This window comes from Cupressus sempervirens, chromosome 1, assembly GCF_028749045.1.
Source record: "Cupressus sempervirens isolate cs-2001-9-10 chromosome 1, ASM2874904v1, whole genome shotgun sequence".
NCBI classification, from domain to species: domain Eukaryota; kingdom Viridiplantae; phylum Streptophyta; class Pinopsida; order Cupressales; family Cupressaceae; genus Cupressus; species Cupressus sempervirens.
In genome coordinates, this window is record NC_143118.1 from 818355279 (window position 1) to 818383020 (window position 27742).

Here is a 27742-nt window from a genome sequence, read left to right on the forward strand (position 1 = left end):
GTCACCATATACATAACTAAGGAGATGTTCGTTGTTGAGGCTTTGTTCATTGTCGAAGTTTTGTGTTTTACTGAGGCTCTATTCACAATTGAAATTTTAACTGTCCTCGAGGTTTCGTTTGCTACTGAGGTACTCTCTATTGAGGCTCTCTCTGCAGAGGTACTCATGGTTGCGGTTCTCTTTGCCGAGTTACGCTATCAAGGTTCCCTTCACTGAGATACTCTTCATTGAGGCTCCCTTTGTCAAGGCACCCTTTGTCAAACTTGTTGCCGAAGTACTTACAGCCGAGGACCCTTTCACTGACATACTCTCCACCAAGGTTTCCTTCAATGAGATACTCACAGTCATGACTCCCTTCTACGTACTACTTACAACTAAGGCTCCCTTTGTTCAGGTACTCTTTGCCGAGGCTTTGTCCGTTCGGAATATTCTACAGGGTTTATCCAAAGGACATTTTCCAGTTAAGAATATAATAGGGGTCACTTTGGTCGTGTCAGTGACTAAGTTTGTGCTAGCATCAACATCTATGCCTATGACTATACCCAAAGAGATTTTTGAACATGACGACATGAAGGATTTCATCAATTGGCACCACTGGCATCGTAACAAAGGGTACAATAATGTTTATATCAAAGTGGTGCAGGGAAAGTTGGATGACTATGTGTTGCAACAAAGATTTGATGTCAACTCACATGCTCTACATGTGCGTTTGATCTAGGATCCGGGAGCTAATGGTGTGGATTGGATAAAGAATTGCTTGAGGACAAGCAATTTTTGGGCAGCAAGGAATTGTAATTTCCCTAATTTTTAATAAAATACTTTTAATAATAATGGTCCTAAAATTTAAATAATATTATTTAGACCTTTAGTTATTTAATAAATTAATAAGTTTATTTGGGGTCCCGATTGATTTTTGTACATCTCGAGCCCATCTTTAATTTTTTATAGGTTTTACTGTCGACTCTCTTTGTAAACCTTTGGGAGCCCCTTTGAAGGGTATTTAAGTACAACACGTAGGTAGTGATTAATATGTGATTTGGGATTATTTCTTTGTAATGAAAATTTTTGTTGGAGTTTTGTATTGTTTGCTATTTCAGAAGTGGAAGATCTTCCCTTCTTAGCTATTTCAGTTTCGGTGGGATTCAACCCTCACCCTATTCTATCTTGTATTACTTTGCTTTGGATTTGGCACATTTGGAGTGCCATCTTTGTTTTGCAAATATAATATTTTGGGTTTCGAAAATAAATTATTCTCTGTTTTGGTGTATGCTTCCATGTCTAACTATTACTTGGTACATTTAGTGAATTATATCTTCCCCTTGACATCTTCAGCTCACTCCCTTCGACACATTCCTCAAACAGTACTGTGGCATTAGAAGTTTCGCTCGGGTACGTTCACTCGATTACTCTCGAGAACTTTCCCTCGGGTGTTTCCCTCAAGCACTCTCCCTTGAGTGTTTCCCTCGAGTGTCACTTTCCCTCGAGTACTTTCCCTCGGGTGTCTCCCTCCCTTGGGTACTTTCCCTCGGTTGCTCTCACCCAAATACCTTCCCTCCGGTACTTTCCCTCGAGTGTCTCCCTCTCTTGGGTACTCACAGTTCTCCTTCAAACCAAGTTCTCCTTCAAACCAAGTTCTCCTTCGGATCGAGTTCTCCTTTTGACCTAGTTCTCCTTTGGACTGAGTTCTCCTTCAGACAGAATTCTCCCTCGAACTGAGTTTTCCTTCGGGTCGAGTTCTCCTCCGGGTCAAGTTTCCCTTCGGATTGAGATCTCTTCAGACTGAGATTGCCTTCAAATTAAGATGGCCTATGACCAAGACCATCTTGGGAACATTACAGAGTAGGTGACCAAAAAGTGAGCATGAGCAAAATGGATGGCTAGGTACTAGGGTGGGCAAAGCAAAATTTGCCTTCAACAACAGTAATGAAAATTGAGAGAGTGAATGCATATGGTGTTTTCTAGAGGCATCTAATGCATAAGTGGTGGAAGAAGACACAATGGGTGAAGAGTGATCGGAAAAGAAGATGACATGCAACATGTCCATTAATTCTTTTTTCTAGGAATAGAAGGAAAACAAAGGAGTAAATGTGAGAGATTCAAGCAGTAATTCAAAAACAATCTGCACAAAGGGCTTTTGGATGGAATGGCCAAGGCTCCTCCATTCAATGGTAGAGTAGGCAGCAAGATGGACAATTCTTTATTAACTCTTGTAGTGCATACAGACTATGAGAACACAACAAATACTTCTCACTCCTATAGTATTTTTTCCCAATGTCTAATTTTAGCTACAAAAGTTGCTAATCGCGTCACAAAGGAAGCTATATCTTCTCTAGACAAGGATTAACTTACACCCATCACTTGGGATGAGGATAGGATGGTAATCACATTGGTCTGAATCCTTCACAGAAATTTTCTCCAAACCTTAACTTGCATGACACGAATGCTAGCCTAACTGATGATCCATCAGATTTTCATATCTCTGACAAAAACTATGATGATGAATCAAATTGTAGATGACCTTGGCAGTAAATTTTTTATCTTCAAGTGTCTGGCTTAATGTTCTTATTTGTGAAACCGGTCCTCTAAATGAAAAGCACTTGGAAGGAGATCAATAGTACTTGGTATTTTCGAAACACCTTGAACTCATTTCTTTGATCCTTGTTCAAAAATCACTACCAAAGTTCCAATCCGGTTACAATGGTATAATTTGAAATTCCTTTTGATTTTGAGCTGATTAAAAGGATGTTGGAACAAATGGATGAAATTGTGATATTTAATCAAGCTAAGGCACAGATTCATGAAGACAATTGTGAGGATTTGTATCTTGATCAATATCTCTGAGTCAATTCTCAAATCCATTTGGATTCTATTTACTAGGGTTCATGGCTACCATCCCTAAATTTCATAGGATTGTCATACAAGTGCTTTGGTATAACAAGTTGGATCAAATGATTGAAGTATGTCCCACACCAATCCCTGAGACTATGGGTCTGTGGCGGATCCATGCAGGTTGCTCACTGCGGACTATGGGTACCAGATGTATATATTGCAGGAGTACCAGTGACTTTAGATGCAACCCCTGGAGAAGAGGATCAACAAGATTTTGCACAGATTAACACTGATGATGTTGGCAATTTGGGAAAAAGTGGCAACATAATGTCTGAAGCAATTACAGAAGATATTAAGGATGATAGCAGTGATCGGAGTCAAGAAGCAGAGCAGGATGAAAACAAGGAGGAAACAGTTTGTTAGAAGATAGAGGCAGAGGATAGAGACAAAGTTGAACAAGCAGAGCCACAACAAACAAAGACTACATGAGAAGAAGACATTCAGTGAGATAAGCAAGACATTCAGTGAGATGAGCACAGAGATAAGGACACAATGTCATCTGTGGAAAATGAAGAAGGATCTTCGTTTCCCACAGTTACTGACTCTACACAAGGAGTTATGTCAATTTCTAGCACAGAATAGAGGAGAGAAGAAGAAATAAAAACTATAGTACAAACACCTTCAAGATCAATAGATAAGGGAAAGGAGATTGTAACTACACTTACTCCTACTTTACAAGCATTGTTGGCAAGTCCTGTCATATCAAGTGACATCACCAAGTAAATGAAGGAAGACTTAGATGCAAACAGTTTCATGTGACTATTAACATTTGCATTTTCTAAAGCAATTGAACAATCAAGGAAGAAGACTTAACAACACAAAGTGTCACTTTAGAAATCATTAGACAGATTCCAAAAGGCTCTACCCACTCCAATTCAATTACCAAGCAATGATATAGCAGAGAACTCGGAAAGGGTAATTGAAGCATTCAATGATAAGTTTTCTACACTTGAAGAGACAACTAAGTCAAAAGCTCAGACAAACATTGAAGCCAGATTATTTCACAAGGTATGTAGTAGTATTAGAAATGATATACAACTCATTGATACGTGCATAATGGACTGATGCAGGAGCATCTTGGGTTTGCTTGCAATCTTACATATTTGGAGGGATTTTGGCTAAGTGTCTGGGAGCTCGGGATGGTCTGGGAACTCAGCGTGGTCTGGAACTCGGCATGGCCTGGGAACTCCGCAAGGTCTGGAACTCGGCAGGGTCTGTGGTTGCTCGGCATGGTCGCTAGAACTCAGCATGGTCTCTAGAGCTCAACAATGCTTGGGAATTTACTGGTGCTCGGTTTGGTCTTGGTTTTGTTGGTGTCGAGTTGTCTGTGAGCCGACTTTTGGCATTTAATTTGTGTATGGGTATTTAATTTAGTGTTGTAGCCAACTTGTGGCTCAACCTATATTTAATGTAAGGGATTTAATTTAGTTTGTAATGAGATGGGCCGACTTATGGCTTAGTTGGGTATAAGAAAGGGGTCTTGTATAGTCTTTAGGAGGAGGAGGACAAAGAGTAGTGATCATCCAGCTTGGAGAAGGGGATGAAATATAGATGCGCATTTTGGAAGAGCTAGGGTTGAGGCTTAAGAACCAAAGGATTACTTGGTGGACTTGAGGGTGCAAGTATGGATTCTTCTTAGTGTTCTTATCCAGTTGTGTATCTAGACTAATTGGGATCGGATTTGTAAGTGGATCTTGTTGAATCTTGCAGAACTGATTTTGTAACTGCTGTTTGTATTTGGCCCTAACCCAAAAGGCCTTACAGTTGGACATATTGCATGTAATCAATTATTATATGAATAAAGAGTTGTGATTGTTATCAGATCTTGCATTTTTCTTGTATGGTTGTGTTGTTTCCGCTATGTGGTTGTTTGTTGGGGGCTTGGACATCTCCGTTGCAGATTCTCCTGCCTTGCACTACGTCTAGTGTTATCAAACCAAGGTTGTTCTTGAGTGTGTGGACAGATCGCTGAAGTTGAGGCAATTTGCACCAGGATTTGCAGAGAAGGTCGCTCTAGTGGCTGATTGATCTTCTAGCTTTGTGGATCTACTGCTTTGGGTTTACGAAATTTTGGAAGATGCCCCCAAGAAGATTGGACCCTAGGGCAATTAATGATCTTAGTGATGTTGTGGAAGAAAGGATCTCAAAAAAGATGAGAGCAGAGTTCAGATCTGAGATTGCATTGATGAAAAGTGACATGATTGCTGAAATTGTAAGTGCTTTAAGTGGTGTAACTAGGCATGTGGGCACTGAAAGTAGTTATGAGGAAGTTGCTGAAGACTTTGAAGTTGTTGGATCTAGTGGTGAGGACAGAACTGATCGTGTCGAGAGACCTATTGGAACTAGGGCTGGTCAATTTGCTAGACCTGGACCTCAATTGAAGCTGAAGCATAAGATGGAGGTTTCTAAATTTTCAGGTACTTTGACTCCTAAAGACCTAATTGATTGGATTGGTGAATTGGAAGACTACTTTGAGCTTGAGGATATTGAGGATCCATTTAGAGTGAGGTTGGCACAAACTAAGTTGAAAGGACATGTTGCTCTTTGGTGGAAGGAACTGCAAAGAGACAAAGAAGAGGCAGGTGAAATGAAGATCTCTAGATGGAGATTGATGGTGACTAAGTTGAAGGCTAAGTTCATTCCAACTAATTATGAACTTGAGTTGTTTAAGAGATTGCAGAATCTGAAACAAAAAGATATGACTGTGAAGGATTATACCAAGGAGTTCTACAAGTTGACCATTCAGTCTGGTCATACGGAATTGTCAAAGGAAAAGGTCGCTCAATACATTTATGGCTTAAGATTCAATACTCAAGATGAGGTTGGTATGCTAAATATTTCTTCAATTGAGGATGCTTATCAGTATGCCCTAAAGGCAGAGGATAAGTTGAAAAGGAAAAATCAAGGTAATGCTAGAGGGAAGGAGAAGTAGGATAGCTTGGCACAAGCTAAACTGAGTGCAAAGGGTGAACCAAAACCTATTGATTAGAAAAGGCAAACAAGTGGAGGTGACTTCAGAGGTAATTGTTTCTTATGTGGGAAAGGACATAGATCTTTCAAATGTCCACTTGGTAGGACAACTGCTATTGTGAGTGAGGTTGTAGTTTAAGACAGTCAGCCTGAGCAAGGAGAAAGTTTGTTCGCTCGATGAGTACTAGTTGGTGAGAGGACATTGGAATCTTGTCAGAGGACTAGTTTGTTCAGGACTTGTTGTAAGTCTAGTGGTAAAGTCTGCAAGATAATTGTGGATGATGGTAGTACTGATAACCTTGTTGCTAAGGAGATGGTTCAGAAACTTGGTTTGAAGAGAGTGAGACATCCATATCCTTATAGGATTGGCTAGTTGCAAGGTGAACATGCTTTGGAAGTGAGGAAGTAATGCCTTGTTGATTTTTCAGATTAGGCAATATAAGGATCAAGTGTTGTGTGATATTGTGGACATGAATAGTTGTCATGTGTTGCTTGGTAGACCTGGGCAGTATGATTGTAGGGTTGTGCATGATTGTGTCAAGAATGTGTTTACTATTGAGAAAGGTGGCAGGAAGTTTTCATTGATTCCTTTGCAGAATGAAGAGCTCGGTAAGAGGAACCTAAGTATTGGCAGCCGAGTTGAGTTGGCAGATTCTGAGAAGGTTGGAGATCAATATGGAAATCAGACCTGTAGCACACCTAAGATGGATGTGAAGAAGCAGAAGAAGAACAAGGGAAAGAGTGTACAAGTTAAGGACTTGGAGGATATGTATGTGAAGAACCAATTTGGAATATATGTGTTGAATCCCAGAAGATGCTCTTCCAGCTACTGAGAACATCTTTTCGAACCTAGGGTGTGTGATGTAGGAGCATCTTGGGTTTGCTTGCAATCTTGCATGTTTGGAGGGATTTTGGTTAAGTGTCTGGGAGCTTGGCATGGTTTGGGAACTCAGCATGGTCTAGAACTCGATAGGGTCTAGAACTCAGCAGGGTCTGAGAACTCGGCATGGTCTATGGTTGCTCGGCATGGTCGCCGGAACTCGGCATGGTCTCTGGAGCTCGGCAATGCTTGGGAATTTACTGGTGCTCGGTTTGGTCTTGGTTCTATCGGTGCCAAGTTGTCTATGAGCCGACTTTTGGCATTTAATTTATGTATGGGTATTTAATTTAGTGTTGTAGCCGACTTGTGGCTGAACCTATATTTAATGTAAGGGATTTAATTTAGTTTGTAATGAGCTAGGTCGACTTGTGGCTTAGTTGGGTATAAGTAAGGGGTCGTGTAGTCTTTAGGAGGAGGAGGACAGAGAGTAGTGATCATCCAGCTTGGAGAAGGGGATGAAATATAGATACGCATTTTGGAAGAGCTAGGGTTGAGGCTTAGGAACTAGAGGATTACTTGGTGGACCTAAGGGTACAAGTGTGGATTCTTCTTGGTGTTTTTATTCAGTTGTGTATTTGGACTAGCTAGGATTGGATTTGTAAGTAGATATTGTTGGATCTTGCAGAACTGATTTTGTAATCGTTGTTTGTATTTGGCCCTAACCCAGAAGGCCTTACAGCCGGGCATATTGCATGTAATCAGTTATTATATGAATAAAGAGTTGTGATTGGTATCAGATCTTGCATTGTTCTTTTATTGTTGTATTGTTTCCACTATGTTGTTGTTTGTTGGGGGCTTGGACATCTCCTTTGGGGATTCTCTTGCCTTGCACTGCGTCACGGATATAAGAAGATGCATAGAAGTAGCAAAGAAATTGTATGTTCTATGCACAAGGGCACATCAATTTGCAGATGATGTATCAAAGAGGATGAGGAAAAGTTGGCACAAATTGCTAGTGAAGTGGAACAACAAGATTTATATATCACTGAAGTAGAGAAAAGGGTAAGCAATGTTTTCGATGCTTTGGACATCCTGGCAAGAGACAGGAGCAGAATCATTCCAAGATCTAACTTGTTTAGGAATAAATTAACTCCTAAGATTGATATATTACAGAAATAGCTAACAACTTTATTGGATGCTAAGAGGACTTATGAAAACTTTGTACCTATGGATTTAAATGGAGAAGAAGTAGCTACATATGGTATATGTGCAGCCATTCGTATAGCAGAGATTGTAAAGAAGACATGGGACACAGAGTTGGAGACTCTAAGAAGAAGTTTTTCAGATTGCACAAAATCCTTACCATGAAAAACAGTTCGAGAACCAAAATTTTGACTTGTATATAACATTTTGCCTCACCTTTGTCATTGATGTCAAAGGGGGAGAGAAGTCAGTGAAAAATGTTGTTTTGGGAATAAAGAACATTGAAGTTTGCAAGGTATGTATATAGAGCAGCAGTTATATACTAAGGGGGAGCACTCATATTTATAGATGTTAAATTTAGTGATCGCTTCAAATGTAATTACACTGCAATTATTTTTGTATGTGTCTTCCAATTTGCAGCAATCTCTTATTTATATATAAAAGTGAGTAAAGAGTAGACATGTCCCTTCATGGGACATGTCTATTCATTATTATAATCACAATCTTATAGTTATGTTATCTCTAATATATATATATATATCTTTGCTATAGTTTATCCAAGAGAAACTACAAAACATCAACAAGAGTATAGTCAAAGGGGGAGTACAATATTAGTATGAATAGATGGTATGTTTAGATGATCCACAATTTTTATTGACCAAATTTTTGAAGTTTTGGAATTTTGAAGAAGTATCAGTTATACTTAGGCAATTTTTCACAATATTGTCATCAATGCCAAAGGGTGAGATTGTTGACAATTTGGCTGAGGTAAGTTGATAGTTTCCATTAATGGCAACAATATGTCAAGGTAAGGCCATTGAAAGAGAAATTTATAATGGATATTTGATAATCAAGAAAATTGACTAAGTAATAAGCAAGATTACAGTGCACAGACAGATAGATTGTTTCAACGAGCTACATAGGGATCAGATATAAGGCTACAAATTGGAGAGATGACAGTTTGGACAATGTAGATGCTATGTTTAAGGCCACTGAACTTAATACTATGTTTTGCATATGTTTTGGATGAATATTCTAATGACAGGTTTGAAATCACAGTAACAGAGCACTTGACAATGTATTGGAAAATTGGTCAAGGAATTGATTTGACTTGTCAAATCAAGAACTTGACAAGGTAGGGAAGACATCCTAGATGTTAACCCTCAACTAGCAGAATAAAATATTTTGTTTTGGGTAATGTATGGTTAAGTGCAAAGCAGACAGATCAAAGAAATCAGCATAGAGGAAGTAATATTTGTTTAGCGAAGATGTCAATTGTATTGTAATGATATGATTGATATATGCGCACTTTATTGATGTTGGTAGATGCGAATTTAATAGTCAGGGCAGAGCAGAAGGTTGTATGTTTGATTGGATGCAAGAAACTACAAAGAAATGATCAGATATTGAAGATATCAGAACAGCCAAGGTTTTGGTATTTCTCAATACTACTTGTAAAGTAGTATATAATTGTAAAGAGCAATGAGCTCACCTATTTTTTTGTAATTACAACTCCTAACAAAGTTAAGGTTTCTAACAAGGCCTAGTCCTCTAAAAAGGATAGATACAATATATGTATGTAATAGACTCCTAACAGAATCAAAACGTTTTGCACGGTACTTTTAATTAGTCGATCATTTTGTGGGTAACATCCCCACTGGGGTTTTCCCTTGGCCAAGGTTTCCTTAGTTAACAAAATATGGTGTCATGAGTTTCTTTATGGTGTGTTTATTATTACTTTTCAGTTTAATCTTTTATGCAAGTTTAAGGTTGATAATTGATATCCATAGTTGGGCAAGAAGTTGTGGAATACCGATTCGGCCCACCCTTCCCCACTCTCAGCATTCCCTATTTCTAACATCTTCATGTTAAACTCCTAAGGCTCTACTGCTGTGATTAAGGCATCCAAGTGTTCATCAATAGAAACATTGGGAGGCATTGAGATTATGTGTGTTGCACACATTGCATAATATTGTTATATTGTATTATTATATTTTATTATGTAATATTGCACCTAGGAGCACCTAAATGGGCGTACAACATGTAAAGATTCCCATGGGATGGACTTGATGAGTTGTATTGTAACATTGTGATAATATTTGATGTAATTATTTAATATTGGGAAAAAGAATTAAATGTCCAATATTAAATGCGGGGTCAATGGGTTATGTAGCACATGGTTTATGTAATACTACTTGGTGGTTTTTGTGGGACTTGCTACTATATAAGCAGTCACAAAGGTAGTTGTTGTATGAGAGGGCAGAAGGCAAAAGAAAAGTTGAGCAAGATAAGGCTTGACAGGCTAGCCAAGGGAGCATTTGTGAAAGTTGGAAGCATAGCATGGGATGTGTGGATTCATGCTTGTTCACATGAATTGCTTGGTTGTGGCTATGGCTTTGAAAGCCTCCATGGTTGTATTGCAATGGTGATTTTGCTGAATAATACATGGTGATGGATGCTTTTGGAGGTTGGGTTTTTCCTTCGATGAGGATTTCCCAAGGTAAATCTTTTGTCACAATTTTGTGGGTATGTTATCTATTCTCTTGCATGTGGATTTTAATTGTATATTTATTTCAAATCTATTATGTTTTATGTGGAAACAGTTATATTTTTCATTGCATGTTTCTTTACAGGAGGTTCTTTTTAGAATCTTTAGGGAGCTTGTTCGGTTAAACTATTAGTTGATGATGATCCATTAGGCAAATACTAAAACCATTATGCAGCAACGTCAGTCAGGGATACTACAAACAATCTTACAGCAGCATCTTCGTGTTGAACTCCTAGGACTATGTTACAATGTAAAAGGCATCCAAGTGTTCATCAATAAAAACATTGGATGGTTCTTGGAATCTTTACAGAATTCATTCAGTTAAACTACTAAATTTAATAGCCAATAGTTGTTCCCCATGGTACTAGTTGTACCATTGCAATAATGAAGTTTACAAATAAGGGAAGTGCTGATGTAAGTTTTGCTCCACTACAACATACATAATCTAATAGTTAGTTTTCTAAGATGTAACACCAAATATCATACACTCTATTGAATAAGGATGCTTATATGCTAAACATGTCTTTGAATTGTGTGATCAAATGAGACAACCTCAAGGTTCCTTCTTATTGTAGAATTTCACTCAATTATAATGATGTGATATATTGATTATCACAAAGGGACTTATGTTTTTCAATCAATGTATATCAATTTGAGAATTAACTTATTGAATCGCACCCAACCAAATAAACTGCAAGGGAATGGGATCTACAAATCCAATCTACTCCTAGAATGCAAGAAATTGTGGATGTCTTTGTGACTCTCCTAGACTAAAGTTAGCCGTCAATCAACCAAGCTAGTGCAATCTCCTAAGGTAAATGTAAGATGCTTAAACTACCACCATCCATCAATGCATATCAATGTGCAAGCAATAATCAAAGTTAAGTTCATATAAATGTCATTTAATCATGCAAGGTGTACTTGTAATCAGAAGCAAATAGTGGTTTGTTCAAAGTGAGTTCACCAAAGAAACATCCAATATATCTTCCATTTAACTAAACACTACTTTTGATCAACATGAAATGGAATCTAATTCTTAGTGAGGAAATTGAAGAAACCAGGCAACACTTCAAAGCAACACAATTAATCCATTATTAAGACCAAGATTGAATCGACAATTACTTTTTAGCATTATGACAACAATTTCAACATGTCTCATCTCCTACTCTACTCTCTAATTAATATTAATTTGTTCTCTAATGAACCTAATCTCTAACCCCTTACAAAAGAACTTGGCCTTTTATAGTTACTCAATTACAATGAAGAGCCATGATCAATTCAAGATCAAGGGCCTAGATTAACCCATTCCAAACCCTAATAAGGGTTGCCACACTATCATCCAATTACATGTAGGCACCGCCCTATGGGCCAATAAGAAAATTACAATGCTATTGAGAGCAATGAGAAAATTCTATACTTGGCATAATATGATTGAATGTGCTAGGAAATGTGTAACTAGACATTTTTTATTGGTGGAAGAGAAGTGGCCACCACCTCAACTTCCTTATCTTCTAGAATTGATCAAAATCCTTTGATAAGAAAATATGTCTTGATATGCAACATTGTCAAGCCTTCAATTGTGATGGTATATTCCCAAATTGCTTCATCTTCTCAAATTCTCTCCATCTTCATTCTTTGAAATTTTCTCATTGCCATGACTTGAACTTGATTGTACTTGCAAATTTGATATTTCTTTCGATGCGTTGACCTTGATCTTCTTGGTGATGATGATATTTTCATGTAGTTGGCTCCTTCGAAATGAACTTGGATTTCTGGAGGAAATTCAAGTTGGTTGACAATTTTTTTCACGTGTGAATTCTGATTTTTCCTTCTCCATCTTAATCTTGTCTTGAATTTGCACTTTGATAATCTGATGTTAGAACCTCCTTCTCATTTGAAGTTTTGAGCTTAACCTTGCCAACATCTTTCGCTCTCCAACCCTCTCCATCAACAATCATCCTGCAAAACAAAGGATATTTTCATTAAGCTCACAAAACGGTAAGAATAGATGGAATGAAGGAAATCTGATAGCATAAAATGAAATTCAATCTATGTTTGCCTTAAATCTTTCTCTTCTACAAAACCAATTTGATAAGAATTCCCATCAAAATAAAGAGGCAAAATGCACCTCTATCATGAAATCAATGCCCAAATTTCGTCCCTTTCAGCCCCTTGTATCTCTGATTATACAGAAAAATCAGTGATCTTCTCACTTCAAACCTCTCCAAAATCATTTTCAAGTCTTAAATTCGCTGCCAAAGAGAAATTGCTGCCCTTGGAGTGAAGTCACTGCCTTGAAAAAGGTAAGTCTGTCTTGTTTTGGTGAAAATAACTTATATTTGTCCTCCTATATTGTCGATCCATAACATGGAAGGGCATGACCCTAGTTAGGTCAACTTGCAACGTTATTGGCCAATAAAAATCATTTATAATTACTCCTTTTATTTTCTCATACTAGCCAACTTGATTTGAGGAGTGAAAGGCATGCTTTCTTAATTATGCAATTGTCATGTGCTCACATCTCTACTTGATTAGGTCTTAGTTTGGACAGAAATTGAGAATATCTTAGAACTTGAAATCCCAACTAGTGGGCAGATTCTGCCCCTTAGTTGGGATTGATCCAATGTCATGAATTGGACTTAAATTACCCCTTTGTTTCCAACTTTTTGCCCTTTATCTTGCTTAATGATTCTTGTTCAAACTTTATCTTCATTTGTATTTACCTTCATTTATTCCCTCCTTGTGAGGAGCCTAGTATGTATTTTAAACACCTATAATCCATGGCAGAAACTCATGTGCTGGGATAGCACTTTGTCAAGGGTGGAATTTTTCACCTTTCATGGGATTTGGAATCCCAAGAGGTAGTTGGTGCAGGAACACCTCAAGAATGCATTGGAAGCCCAAACCAATCGGGTTCCTAGCAGGGTAGATTGAATGTAATAAAGTCACATGAATCATGTAGACCAATGATGTAATGAGCAAAAGTTGTTACAAGACAAAATTGGCATAAGTACCAATTAGGGATTATTGGGTATATTTGGTCAAATGGGGTCAAATGTAAGAAAGACCATTTGATCATGTTTTTTATAATGTTTTAAGCATAGTTACACTGCCTAGGGGGACGGGGAGGGGGCACAACGGGGAGACAAGTTTCTAGAACAGGGGAACAGAGGGGCCTTAATTTGGGGACAGTGGTAGGGGACAAGTAGGGTTGTATATGCTATACATTTGGTACTTAAAATGCTAATTATGAAAAGATTTATTGCAATATAAGATATAAAAATGTAAAAGATTAAATACTTGAACATTGTAAAGAACTAGAACATCAAGCATTGAACATAAATAGTTGAATCAGCAAATAGTCAACACAGGGATGTCCCCCCATCCTGAGAAGGTGGTGGAATTTGGTGGCGCCATTGGAGACGGGGTGACGAAGTCTCAAAGTCCCCGGTACATCCCCGTCTCCACAACATGGGGCAACAGGGGGGGGATGTGTCTCCGTGCTACTATGGTTTTAAGCCTATCATGGTCATTTCATCTTGTTTTGGGTCTTAAAGTACTTAAGAGGTTGAAAAATGTGCAAAAAAAGGTTGCACTGTTGTCAATAATAACATGTGCAAAAGTTGCCAACTTTTGCAAACTAATAGATAACAGGCAACTAATTCAACAATTAGTTGTCAATCATTGAGGAACATTGAATAACCTCTATAATGGCCCATACATGGGTGTTTCTGGTGATTTGGCAAGTTGTGGAATGAAACAGTAAGGAATTACAGTAACTTTTACGTTCTTTGTACACATTTCCTATGTCATTGGAATGGAAGATTAGAATGATTCATAGATCTGATTAAAATTTTGCTTCATCTTTCATTTGCATCAAGTTTGAAGATTTGAAGTGATTGAATAAGGAAGAAAACTTAATTTTTCTACTACTTGTTGGAAACTCTTGTCACCTAGGGTTTGGAGACAAACAATGGGTTTTGGGCCTGCATCCACGGTTGGAAAAATCTGAAACTTGGAGGATTCCAGGGCCCATGTATGTAAATTAAAACTCTAAAACCATTTTTGTTGCCACTTCTTATGGCTAATTATGAGAGCAAGCCCTAGCAGCCTGGCATTTCTTTGTGACAAGCAGAATTGCGATACAAAGTAGGGTAATTTAACTGGAGAGTGAGATCAAGGGGTTTCATCATATTTAGAAGATTGCTTGGGCTATGCTTGACCTAATTGAAGTATTGGTAGTGCCTGATTGAATGGTTGAATGGACAAAAACAAAGGTCTATCGGCAAACCTGTTTAACTAGCCTAATAAGCCTAAATAGGTGTTTATAAAAGCAACCCTAATCAAATAGTGTCACCTTGACCCAAAAGTTGGGAATTAGGGAGAAAAGCCAAAAGGGTATCCAAATCTAGTGTTAGCTTTGGGAGATCCAAAGTTGTGGATGAGAAACGGAATTAGAAGGGCTAATTGGGAGCTCATAGACCTAATAGAAAAATTGGTGAGATCGGGTGTTTGGGAGAGGTTGGATTCCTAAAACCTGTTAAGTTTGAGACCATTTGACCATTGAAGACTAATCCTAATGATAGTTACTTTGGAAAATGGCTGTAGTTGGTCAAATCCAAAAATGTATTTGTTTACGCCTTTGTATCCAAGTACCCAAGAGTGTTTGAAAGGTGGAATTTGTGGACTTGCTTGTTGAATGGGTTATAGATACACCTTGACATGCCAAGGCAGTGATTTGGAAGGGTGAGAATGCTTCTAGGGCTTGTGATTGACATTTTTGTGAAGAATAGGCAATTAAGCCTATTGTGAGGTGAAAGACCATCCTAAGCAACTTGCCTCCTCATCAGTAGGCAGGTTCCGCCTCCCTCTTGGAATTATCCCTTTTTCACTTTAGAACTTTCCAATCTTTATGATCTGATTTGACAGCATCTTCTTCTCCTTCCTTTGTTCTTAAACTTGATTGAGGATGGTAGTGTCCATTAGTTGATAGAGGCAGACTCTCTAATGTCCCCTTCCTAGATATAACCAATCAATTTTCATTAATTGTTTATAAAAACAGCAAACTATAAAGCTGCAGCACAGTATGAAAAGAAACAATTACATAGGGATTTAATATGCAGCAATTTAGTATTTCCTAATGGTTCTAAACAAAAAGAACTGATTAGTTAGAAGACAAAACTTACCTTGTCTTATTCACAGAAAAGACAAAATAAGAATAAGACAAATTTTGTTTTATCTGAAGGCAGCGATTAGATTTAATAAGAAAAGATTGGCACTAAAGGAAGACAAACAACTAAAGAATGAAAAACGTCTGATTTGGGAAAAGATACGATTTGCATAGGATTAGATTAGTTTGTGCTGACCAAAGGTCAATATTTAAGTTCTAATTTGTGAATAGTTGTGTCTATTGGAAGAGAGGTGTCACTAGGAAATAAAGATATAAGAAAAGCATGGAATAAGAAAACAAATATAGGAAGGAAAAAGAGACGATAATATTTAGGGAAGTTATTAAATGGTTTACTATGTTGTAAGCATAGCATGACAGCAATAAGATGGTCAAGTATCTGATGTAATTTATAGAATTGTGTGTGTGTGATATTAAGGATGGAAAGCTCATAATTATCATGTGAATTCATAAATATTGAAATCAAAATTGTAAATTCACAATAACAAAACATCAACAATTAATTAGTGTCTGTGTGTGTATATATATATAGTCAGCCCTATTACTATTTCAAATTGAGAAGAAAATTGAGAAGAAAAGACAGAGATGTTACTCAGGAGGGACTTTGTATAAATCCAAGCAACAGTTATCTATCCCAAGATAGGGTAGGGGTCATTGTCTGAGAATCTTTGAGAGCATAGACCCAAGATGGGATACGGGCTTGGACCTTTAAACTTTAAGGGAGCCCATTGCAGCTGGTATCTAGGCATCTTGAACAACAACTACTCCTTCAATCTTTGAGTTCGAATAGTAATAAGGTAGGATATGAGTGTTAACAAATATACAGATAACTTAATCTAATTAAATAAATGAATAGTTCTTTAACTTCAAATATCATATTCCTTAGCTTGTGATACAAATATCAAATCTATGTTAATTTCATAATTGAGACTAAACCCAACTAGGGGTCATTACAAATGGTATCAGAGCTATGATCTTGCCATCCTGCAAGGTAAAGACAAATTGATTAATTTGTGTATTTAAAGGAAAGAAATCTAATAATGTGTTCTACCACCCTCTGCATGGATATTATTCAAGGATTTTTGTAAGTTTATCAAACAGAAATAATAATTAAAATAATTTCTCAATGGTAGTAATTAACCATAAAAAGTTGCAACTCATGCAAAAGACATTATAAATAATTGTGACTCCTTCACATTGGAAGTTATAAAAAGGGAAACAATATAATTTGAAATGATCATAATGTATCAAATCATTCATCAAATAGATCATTGAATAAATTATCAACAATGGCAATAAGTGTAATGTCTCTTGTGTTATCAATTGTGTACAATATAGTTAGGTCAGTCTGTACAGTGTTAATGGGTCATACATTACATCGCTAGTAGAAGCATAGGGTGGTGTAGGTTAGCATCGTGGGGGTTGATTGGAATAAGACGTACAATCAGTTGTCCTTCCTACAAGTGTAGGAGTTGTGGGTAGGACGATCTTTATTGGTTGCTTCTTGCATATTATGTTGATGCAATATGTGTTATGTATATGCTTCGGTTATGTGTAGATGGATGATGAATGTCTCTGTGTAGGAATATATTGTGTGGTGTTGGAATAGAGATTTCAAATGTTCGTTATAATATAGGTCTTTGTTAACAATGCGAATGTTATTAATGATCATACACACAGTGGAGAGACAATAGTCAATGCCAGACAATAGAACAACTAAATGCATAAACATCCAAACTGATTCTCGCCAAATTCCGTGACACGAATAATATTCTCAAGTCCAATAATACTTTAAAGTGTCCCATGTAATCATGGATTAATTACTTAATGAAGATTATTAACAGAATTGGCACACGCAATGAGATATCCAAGGGAAATCTCCAATAGCAAAACAAGGTAGCGTTGAACCATTGAAACTACAACAAGCATAATAAGGAGGATCTTCCATCTCCAAAACAGCACACATTTACCCTCAACCTCCAACCTCTAAAAATACAAAGAAGAGTCAAATCCAATCCATGATGACTTACAATAGCCAGCCATCTCCTTATATAGGCCTCCAAGAAGCATCTAGAGATTTACAACAAGCAAATATTATTTATGATTTTCTTACTTTATTAATTAAATGTCATTTTATTACATTATTTAAATTCTGGGACCAATTAAATAATTAACTTAATTTAATCATTACATTAAAATTTGGGGACATGACAAATCCTCGTCACCCAAAGATTGCTTACCCTCAAGCAATCTACCATTAGAGAAAGGGCCATCAGCTCCACGGTCCCAAATTAAATGCATAGTCGAGATGAGTAGCATCAAACCTCTATTCCACCGCACTGTCATCAAACTTCCATTGCGTCACACTGATATAAACATTGTAGTGTTCGAAGTCACTAGGATCCCAAAGATGCCAATAATAAAATATATCAATGTCATCATGTTCATCAATAGAACCTCGTAGCTTAGGCAGGCCTTGTTGCTCTCACAAGGAACTCCCTCACACAGAAAGATTGCAAGTATGCACGCCTTGAGCAGCATTAGAGGATAAACTTAATAATCAATCAACGGTAGCAATTATTCTTGCAAACAACCTTTTGCCCTGTACTCTAGGTTCATTATTCCATTTATGTGACTCCAGATTATTATCCATGCTTTCCTGCATATTTGCAACCTTGCTCTCGCTCCACACACTAACATCATTTTGAGGGTTCACTTCAACATGAGCTTGGTGGTTATCCTCCTTCGGGTTTGCTATTTTGTCTTGTTCCTTGACTTCTTTCTTCTCTTTTGAATCATCAACGATTTCTCGATCTTCACCTTCTAGTTGTCTTGAGGTTTTAGTTGCTCTTCATGTAAAGGGGCAATTATAATCTCTTGCTTGTCAATATCCTTTTGTGGTTGTAGTTTAGTAGTGGACCCAACTTCGTTTTGTAGCCACTTGTCAATCGCTCACTTCAAACTATGATGCTTGGATGACAAATAATTCGTTTGCAATCCTATATAATCTTTCAAAGATATGTCCCTCTCTCATTCACCAATCACCCAATCCTGCTTGATTTGCTTCAATGACTCAGTCAAAGTGGTTGTTAGTAATTTCTGTAGCTCGGCATTGCATTGAAGCATTGTGAAACTCTTTTTGTACTTGCTCTAATCAAGAGGTTGAGTGTCTCCTCCATCCACTCGGGAAGCTTCTCGACTCCTTAGCTCTCTTAGCGCATTACTCAAACCATTATTAAGCGCCATAATTTGATCTCAATTACCAATAAGATGGCATTGTAATGTACTAATCCAGGAGAAGGCCTTGTTGACCATATTGTGTCATTCTAACACACAAGTGTGTCATACAATTTATCGCTAATGGTCTTTTTAAGTCAATATCGTGGTCCTTAGTCAATCCATACATTATGTCCAATTGTATCCCTATTCTAGATGTCATGTAGACTAACTCAATATGTGTCCCCTATGGAATAATGGCAATCAATAAAAACCTGTACAATTCAACCTGTATTATTTCCTACAAGTCAACCATACCACTTGTGCAATTAGCCAAACCTCTGTATAGTGTTCACCCTCCTGTATACAATGGTAAGATCATGGACTCCTTAGGATTGATGTAGCTATATTGGTTGGCTACCAAGTAATCCCTGTCTATATGGTGATGCAACTATACACCTAATGGTTGCCAAGTAATCCGAGTCCATACGATGCCAAGGTGTACAATGGAGAAGTGTGTAGAGAACAGGTTGGTCGTACAGTAAATGTAGGGGTTGTACGATAGCAGAAATTGGATGCACCAAATAAACTGATTGCTTTTGCCTTAGTTGTTGTACGATCGTAAGATGTTGACGTGGGGGTGGGAAAGACAAGAATGTCATAGTGTTGGGGTATTTGGATCGTATAGCCTCCCTTGACTTGTCTTGAGCCACTTTACATGGATGGCAAGAGCGTAAGTGTGTGATACTAATTCGTTGGAGAGATGATATTAGATAGTAGATTCAGACAACGATAAATCTTCTGACAGTGCAAACACCAAAGTTGATTTACTGCCAAAGCCAACGTCACCAAAATATATTCTTTAGTATTTCGTAATGGTTAAAATTTAAAAACAAGAAGAACTGATTAGTTAGAAAACAAAACTTACCTTGTCTTATTCACAAAAGAAGACAAAATAAGAATAAGACAAATTTTGTCTTATCTGAAGGCAGCGAATAGATTCAATAAGAAACAATTGGCATTCAAGGAAGACAAACAACTAAAGAAGGAAAAATGTCTGATTTGGCAAAGGACACGATTTGCACGAGATTATATTAGTTTGCGCTGACCAAAAGTCAATATATGAGTTTAATTTTATAAATAGTTGTGTCTATTGGAAGAGAGGTGTCTCTAGGGAAATCAAGATAATAGAAAAGCATGGAATAGGAAAAGAAATATAAGAAGGAAAAAGAGAAGACAATATTCATAGATATTAAATCATTTACTCTATTGTAAGCATAGTATGACAGCAATAAGACGGTCAAGTATCTAATGTTAGATGCTAATATATATGTGTCTATGTGTGTAATATTAAGGATGGAAAACCATCATATGGTCATGTGTGTGTATATGTATGTATGTATGTATGTTTAATGATAAGCTCATAATTACAATGTAAATCTATAAATATTCAAATCAAAATTGTAAATTCACAAGAATAAAACATCAATAATTAATTAGTATATATGTTACTATATAAATAAATATACTTATATAATCAGCCATTGTACTATTTTAAATTGAGAAGAGAAGATAGAGATGTTACTGAGGAGGGCTTGTATAATCCAAGCAATGGTTATTTGTCCCAAGATAGGGTAGGGGTCAGTGTCCCGAAAGCCTTGAGAGCATAGTTCCAAGATGGGATGTGGGCTTCGACCTGTAAACTTTAAGGAAGCCCATTGCAATTGGTATCCAAGCAAGTTGGATAACACCTAGTCCTCCCATCTTTGAGTTGGAATAGTAGTGAGGTTGGATATGAGGGTTCGCGAAAATACAAATGACTAAATTTGATTTAATAAATGAATACTTCATTTAACTTCAAATGTCATATCCCTAAGCTTGGAACATAAATATCAAATTTGTGTTAATTTCATAACTGAGACTAAACCCAACTAGGGGGTATTACATGATACATAGCCTTTCTTAGGATTGATAATCCCAAGCCAAGGGCGGATTCCAACCCTACCTTAGGATATTTTCTTTTTCAACTTAGCTTTGTTTATGGTATTTCATGGCCTCTTAACTCCATTTAACACTTCAGTTTGGCTTTTAAGGTAGGTTTCATACTTGTTTCAATCTGAATTGTGCACTTGAAAGTCTGATTTCTCATGTCTTGGTACACTTTCTCCTGAGTATTTAAGAGGCATGCATTATGTAACATTGGTATCCTGTATTGCCAAATCTCCATTCTCAAGTGGAGATTGAAGGTGCATTGGGAATTTGAATCCTAAGAGGTAGGTATATTTCGTCTTGCCCTTCGGATTTTTACTTTATACTTTTTTCCCAACTTGGTCATCATTATCCCTTTTCCAAGCCCCTTCCCAGGTCATCGGAATGGATTTGTAAGAAGTGTTTTTGTTTGTAATTTCACTTGGCCTCATCTCTGATCTGATTGTTGATAATCCGCACTTGTACACCCTTTTCTCACTCTCATGGCTTATTCAAAATCCACAAACCCTATGCCTACTCCCCTGAGGAAGACTTCTCTCTCTCTCTCTCTCTCTCTCTCTCTCTCTCTCTCTCTCTCTCTCTCTCGGAAACTTGAAAATGCTACCAGCTAAAGCCACCTACAATCACAAACCTGCTGCTAAAGAAAATAGAGGGGGTCCCCATTTGCGATGGGATGATGGTGTGAAAACCTCACAATAGGAAGTACAATATCGTGCAAAACCAAAGCTTGACAAACTTGAGATAAAGTAACATTTCTTGGTGGTGGTGGAGGTTTGCTTCTTGCTCTTCTAGTTGGGAGTAGTGCATATGAAAATTTTACTCCTTGTAATGCCTCAAAAGTGGAATCAGCTACAGCTCTATCACGATCACTTCGAGGGAATATTCTAAACTCTAGTATGATCAAAAACTATCATTTTCTTGGTTGGCACAGCTAATGATTACGATTACGAGGGGTAGCCTAGTTCCTCTCAAGATTCTTTTCAATAATAAATCTGGGAAAAGAGTCAATCGCCCTCTCGCAAACCACCAACCTATGTTCTAGAAGGGGTATATTATTCAAGTCTACTATTCTTTTTTCTTCATCCAAAACTTACTAAGCTCTTATGTACACAACATACTTCTTTTGTAATTCCGAGCGATGCCATTCAACAGTGAGACAATATTCTTTTGTTGCGCATTAATCTAAATCCAAAACAGGGAAAAAATCATTATGTGGCAAGACCATCATATTTCATTTAAAAAGGTAACCTTTGATACATAATTGTTTGATTTTCCCTTGCAGAGTTGCCAAATATTTGTTGGTTAAAAGATTTGTCTCTTCAAATATTAAAGTAAAATGCCTTTATTATGCCAAGATATGAAGACAAATAAGTAACAAACAGTTGGGTTCCATCTGAATTGTACTTAAGGCACAACTATCTTTCACTAATTTTTAAAAAAAAATTGACATTTAAACTGTGGGGATTACTTTTAATTAGAAAGTACGAAAGAAAAACTAGCATTTGTCCATCGCCATGATAGAAATGTGATTAATGGATTCAAACACATAGATAGGTTTTTAAAAATATCAACTTTCTTTAACACACATGTTATAAGACTAAAAGCTACTCAACACAAAGATTGAAACACCAATGATAAATACACAATTTCAGATTTAGATTGTATTACACCCGAGAAGAAAATGAATGTCAGACAAGTGAATATCACATTTACAAAGAAAAGCAATATTCAAACATTCAATCAAGCTCACAGACTTAGAAATAAGTACCAAGTATTGTGTTCAAATTCAAATGCATTCAAAAAAGAATTTCTTAGGAACGAGCAGAATTTTATTGATCCTTTCTTGCTTATGTCTCACCTTTGCACTACAATGCAATGGGAACCCAAATTTTGGATCACTCGATAGTCCTTTAATTACATATTTGTAGTTTTTGAAATGTATTTGCCAAAATAAGTCTAGACACCAATCTTGATTTCATGACTGTGTACCTTTCCAGTCTGTCGACATATATGTGTGGGGAACAACTATCTAGCCATCACAATGCATCATGGTATCAATGGCAAGGAGACACCATGACTCAATCTCACTATTCCTAATTATTTTAACTCAAAAAAAAATGCAACATCAGTTCATTGTACCATCACCCCCAGCCCATCAAGCTGCAATTGTTCAAGGAAAAATTTGGAAAGCATGAGATAGAAAACAATATTTTACTTTTTATTTTGTCAGTTTTGTTTTAACCAACATAAGGGCAAAAAATGTGATCGCAAAGAATTTAGTTGAAGTGGCATAAAATAAGGCAGAAGTTCAAGCGACGCTCATTGCAGTGCAAAAAGCAAAGTAATTCAACGTGAGGTAAAATCATCTGGAAGGCAACTCTATAATTATAGTCATGGCTATATCCAAAGGGGAGTCACAAGTATGGTATCTTAATAAGTATATTAAGTAAATTATATCCCTATTCGGATCCTTTGAGGAGTTCAAGATCACTCATGTGAAGAGAGAAGGTAATGCGAAAGCAATATATCCCCAAATGGGTGTATCACTTTTGAAGCAGGGGCATGATGAAGTTTTGGAGGAATTTTAGGGTGTTGAAGGTGAATGGCCTGATCGTGAAGAGGGAAGAATAAAGATAAGTGATTCTAGTTTTAATGTTGAAAGGAGAAATAAGGTGGTGCCTCTTTTGGTTTTGAATTTTTTTGCAAATTTAAATTTGAGTTGTGGAATGTAGATGTTAAGTTGCATTGATTACAAGGTAATATTTATTGACCACCACTTGGAATAATGGCAAAGGAGCTTGTTGGCACTTAAGCAACAGTGAAAGCCATTAATGAGGCATGCAGACAATAATCTTAATGACATGTGGCGAGTATGGGACATAATTACTTAGTAGAACAATCTAGACTCTTTTGTGGTAGATAATAAGAAATTAAGGTTATTTGATAGCAGGACTTAAACAAGTATTCTCAGCCAAGGCAGAGAGATTGTGCAGAGAAGAAGGGCAGAATGGAGGCAAAGTTTACCCTCAAGACACCAAAACAAGGCAGCCTATCTTTGGAGTGGTCTCTCAAAGGTGATTGAAGTGCATTTTTCGTTTCATTAACCGAAGTTCACACAGATTTTGGATCTTCTTTTGGGGGAGCAGTTCATGCCCTTAGAACATAGGTACAAACTCCTTGGGCACTTTAATTAGGTCCCGAGGAGGAAGCACTGTGGATAATGCACTCCATTGTTAAACTCAAATGGATGGGGGGAGTGATTCCAATATTGGCTGTTGTAGCGTTTGAAGTGGGATTGCATGTGGATAGTGGACCTTTGGCATCCAGTTGATGGAAGAAGATAGAATTATCATCTCTTTTTACCATGGAGTGTAGCAACAAGTAAGGATTGGAGAATAGATGAAGCAAGTGATGGATGGGATTTGTTGAAACAATTCATCAAGGAAAAAGAAACGGAGGGGAAGGAGATGGTTTATATCAGATGACAGGTGAAGAAGAACAAGCTTCTGACTTAGGGTGGCATTCTAAATCCAGAGTGATCTTTGTTGGCGGTTGAGATTTGCAAGTGTAAGAAGGTGCGGGCCTCCAATGACTATGGGATTGGTATTGTATGAAACTTTTGAGTCCCAATTCTCTAGTATAGTAGCTTACAAATTTTGTCTCTATCGGTTGGCTATGTGATGTTTGATGGTTTTGTCAAAACTGTAAATAATGGGTCCCGATTACTATCCACTATGTTGGAATGGACAATTTTGTAATGCTTATTAGAAGATGAAGTGGGTAGTTGTTAGGGGCATATTTGAAATTTTTAGTGGTAGAATGTTTTAGTTATAATAAAGTTATTAAATATGTACAAGACTCTATTATCTCATAATATCAAAAATTAACACCAATTAAAAAAATATCCTTTTAAAAACTTATAAAATGTATATGTCGTTAATAGTAATACTAATATATACATGGGGTTTGACTTGATTGACAAGAGCATCCTATGGTATACAATGCACATGAGGTCACAAAATCTAATCTCCCCCAACTCATAAGTACCAGAAGGTGTGTCACATCAACCTCACCGATCACATTAAAAAGTTAAAACTCTCCATTGCCATTTTTCTTACCGCAATCCTCCTAATTTTTCAAACTCCTAAGTTGTGGAACACCATTCTTGATAATCTATTCACATCAATAATTTCATTGAAATCAATAGTTTGAATGATATGTTCAGTTATATTTAATAAACCAGTTCACGTGCAGGGAAACAACAAAACAATCAAAATAACTTGCTATAATGATCGTAATTGTGGCATTGAAAATGTCTGACACTTATTTTTCCAATTGATTTTGTTTGCAATGACTAAAGATTTGAAGCTTTCACTTGCAACGATTTGCAAACAATAAAAAGTTTATTAAAAAAAGATCAATATATCGGCCGAAAAATAAACAAAATACAGAATGTTGATTAAATAGAAACAACATAAGGAAAAAGGAGTAAAATGCTATGATTTAGCTCATGTCTTTCAAAAAAATTCACAAAAAACTATTGTTGGATGCATTGAGAGCAATGGTGCAGCGAACTAATGCTAATTTGGAGTGTATGTTCAAGTAAAATTGATAAGAAAAGTAAATTTGAGTGTTTATGTGTGTGTGTGTGTGTGTGTGTGTGTGTGTGTACACATATATATACATATGTGTATACACATATATGTATATATATGTTATACATATATACATATGTAGACACACATATATGTGTATATATATATATATACACACATGTGTGTATGTATATGTGTATACATATATACATATGTATACACATATATGTATATACATTTATATGTGTATACATATATACATATGTATACACATATATATGTATATATGTATATATGTACACATACATATATGTATATATGTACACATACATGTGTGTGTGTGCGTGTATGTGCATATGTGTATCGACTTTAAGTTATGATGCATCCATGCCATCAATGTTACGGTGCATCTTAAATAACTGGATAGTGGCTCCCATATGTGTGTTTACATATATACCATGGACATGAGACCCATATTGTGAACAAAGGAAGGCTCTGCCAGCTCAGCAGAATCTACTTCCCGAATAAAGCTGTCCTGCCAAGCGAACCAAAAAAATCCAATAAAACAAACAGGAGGGGAAATATCTTTATTTAAATGAAAAATAAATCTTCATATATTTTTAAAAATTGTAAATTTTCTTTTGCCAATTCTGAAAATAATATCTACAGATACATGCATCAACATATAGTATTTATGTACTTAGCTGTGGTTATGGGAAAAATAAATACTCAGCTTTTCAGTTACAAGAACAAATAGATCTAGTTACCAAATTTATTTAAGTACGATTTGGGGAAAAAATTAAAATAGTATACAACACTCAAGGCTGCGTGAGTTTCAAGTATATGAATGAATCAATCATGACTTGAATATAGAGAGCTGGGTGTTTTATATGTGAATCCACATACAGTAGTTGTGAATGTATACGTATATATGGTTATCTAAAAGATGTGCACGGGCCTTTACGGTAATAAACACACCTATATCTAATTATCAAAATCTAGCTACACAAAATTTGAAACAAAAGAATGTACCCAACGAGTATTCCGGAAAATTCAAATCATTTATAATTTCAGATTGAAAACAAATTTCAATCCAGAAATATGCACGAAGCCGGATTCGGCGTACCTTGCTACCAAGGGTGAATTGCCCTTGTTGGGCACCCTGCATTCCTTGTCTTCTCTTCTTGAGGAGATTATCATCCTTCTTATTCTTCCTAATTTCGAGAAGATTGTCTTCTCTCTTTCGCCGAGCGTTCTCTGCATCCACACCCATCTTGTAATATTTTCTCCTCAGCTCCGCACGACTATTGGTTTTGAGCGACATTGTGAAATATCAATTGGGTACTCGAATAAACTCAGTTTGCTGGACAATTCTAAGAAATTGAGGGCTCTAGAGAAGATATGGACGGAATCCTTCGAAGGTTGATTGGCAATTCTGAAAGGACTCCAGAAATGGAAACGTTTCGGTAAAAGAAGGCGGGAAAGTGAGAAACCAAATTGGGAATTTTGCGTCAAAGGACGAAATAGAGCCTGTTGCTGTCAGTCGGCTTAAAAAGTTTCAAACGGGTGCATCGTAGCCGTTAATTGACAAAGGGAAGATTCTGTGGTTTTAAAATCCTGTCCTTGCTTTAAGTTTGCTTTTTCTATTATTAATAATTATTATTATTCGAGATAATGCGTTTCTTTAGTAAAAAATAATTAATTAATATTACTCTCTTTCTTTGCCTGCTCCATGATATGATTAGTATGATATTGCTAAGAAGTTAGAAGAATTAATAAAAAAATTATTAATTGTATTTTGATATGTAATGGGGATGTTAAAAATCTGTGGAATGTTAATTCTAGAAATATATATATAGTGTGAGAGGTCAATTTACAAGTTATATCTAGTAAATGATAGTATTTGTGAAATAAAGATTGTAATTGATAAGAAGTGATAATTTCAAATCAATTATGTTTTTATTTAATGGATCTAGATACAATTAAAATAAACTTCTAAATTGCCAATAGCGGCATTTCGTGATGGTTAAGTTGTTGAGTTGTTATCCTTGCCATCAAGATTCAAATCTAATGGGGATGAGGTCCCCCGTTTCTCCACGTCAAAGCGTTTACCCCTCTTGCGAAAAAAAAAAAAAAAACTTCTAAATTAAGAAGGTAATAAAGATTCATAATTAACAATGGACTATTTGGCATATACTTGTATATTTGATTCTTTGTGTATTTTAAAACAACAATTATGAATTTACTTAATTGTAGCAAGTTTGTTTATTTTTTCTGATGACGTCTCGCGAGGAAACTCTAGTTGTTCAGGGATACAATGTTGT

General features: G+C 36.5%; 1 protein-coding gene across 3 annotated transcripts in view; it reads right to left on the reverse strand.

Annotated features, from left to right (window-relative positions):
- The window catches only part of LOC149580381 (importin subunit alpha-like), a 68143-nt gene extending 41231 nt beyond the window's left edge, over positions 1-26912 (reverse strand). For 2 of the 3 annotated variants that reach the window (XM_089790502.1, XM_089790503.1), the window contains exons 1-2: positions 26545-26912; positions 25876-25953 (exon numbers count right to left, since the gene is read on the reverse strand). In XM_089790502.1, the coding sequence (XP_089646628.1) occupies positions 25876-25953; positions 26545-26742 (276 nt within the window). In that variant the 5' untranslated portion in view covers positions 26743-26912. The remainder of the gene's footprint in view (positions 1-25875; positions 25954-26544) is intronic. The other variant, XM_089790504.1, reaches the window with a different exon arrangement.
- Between the last annotated feature and the right edge of the window lie 830 nt (positions 26913-27742).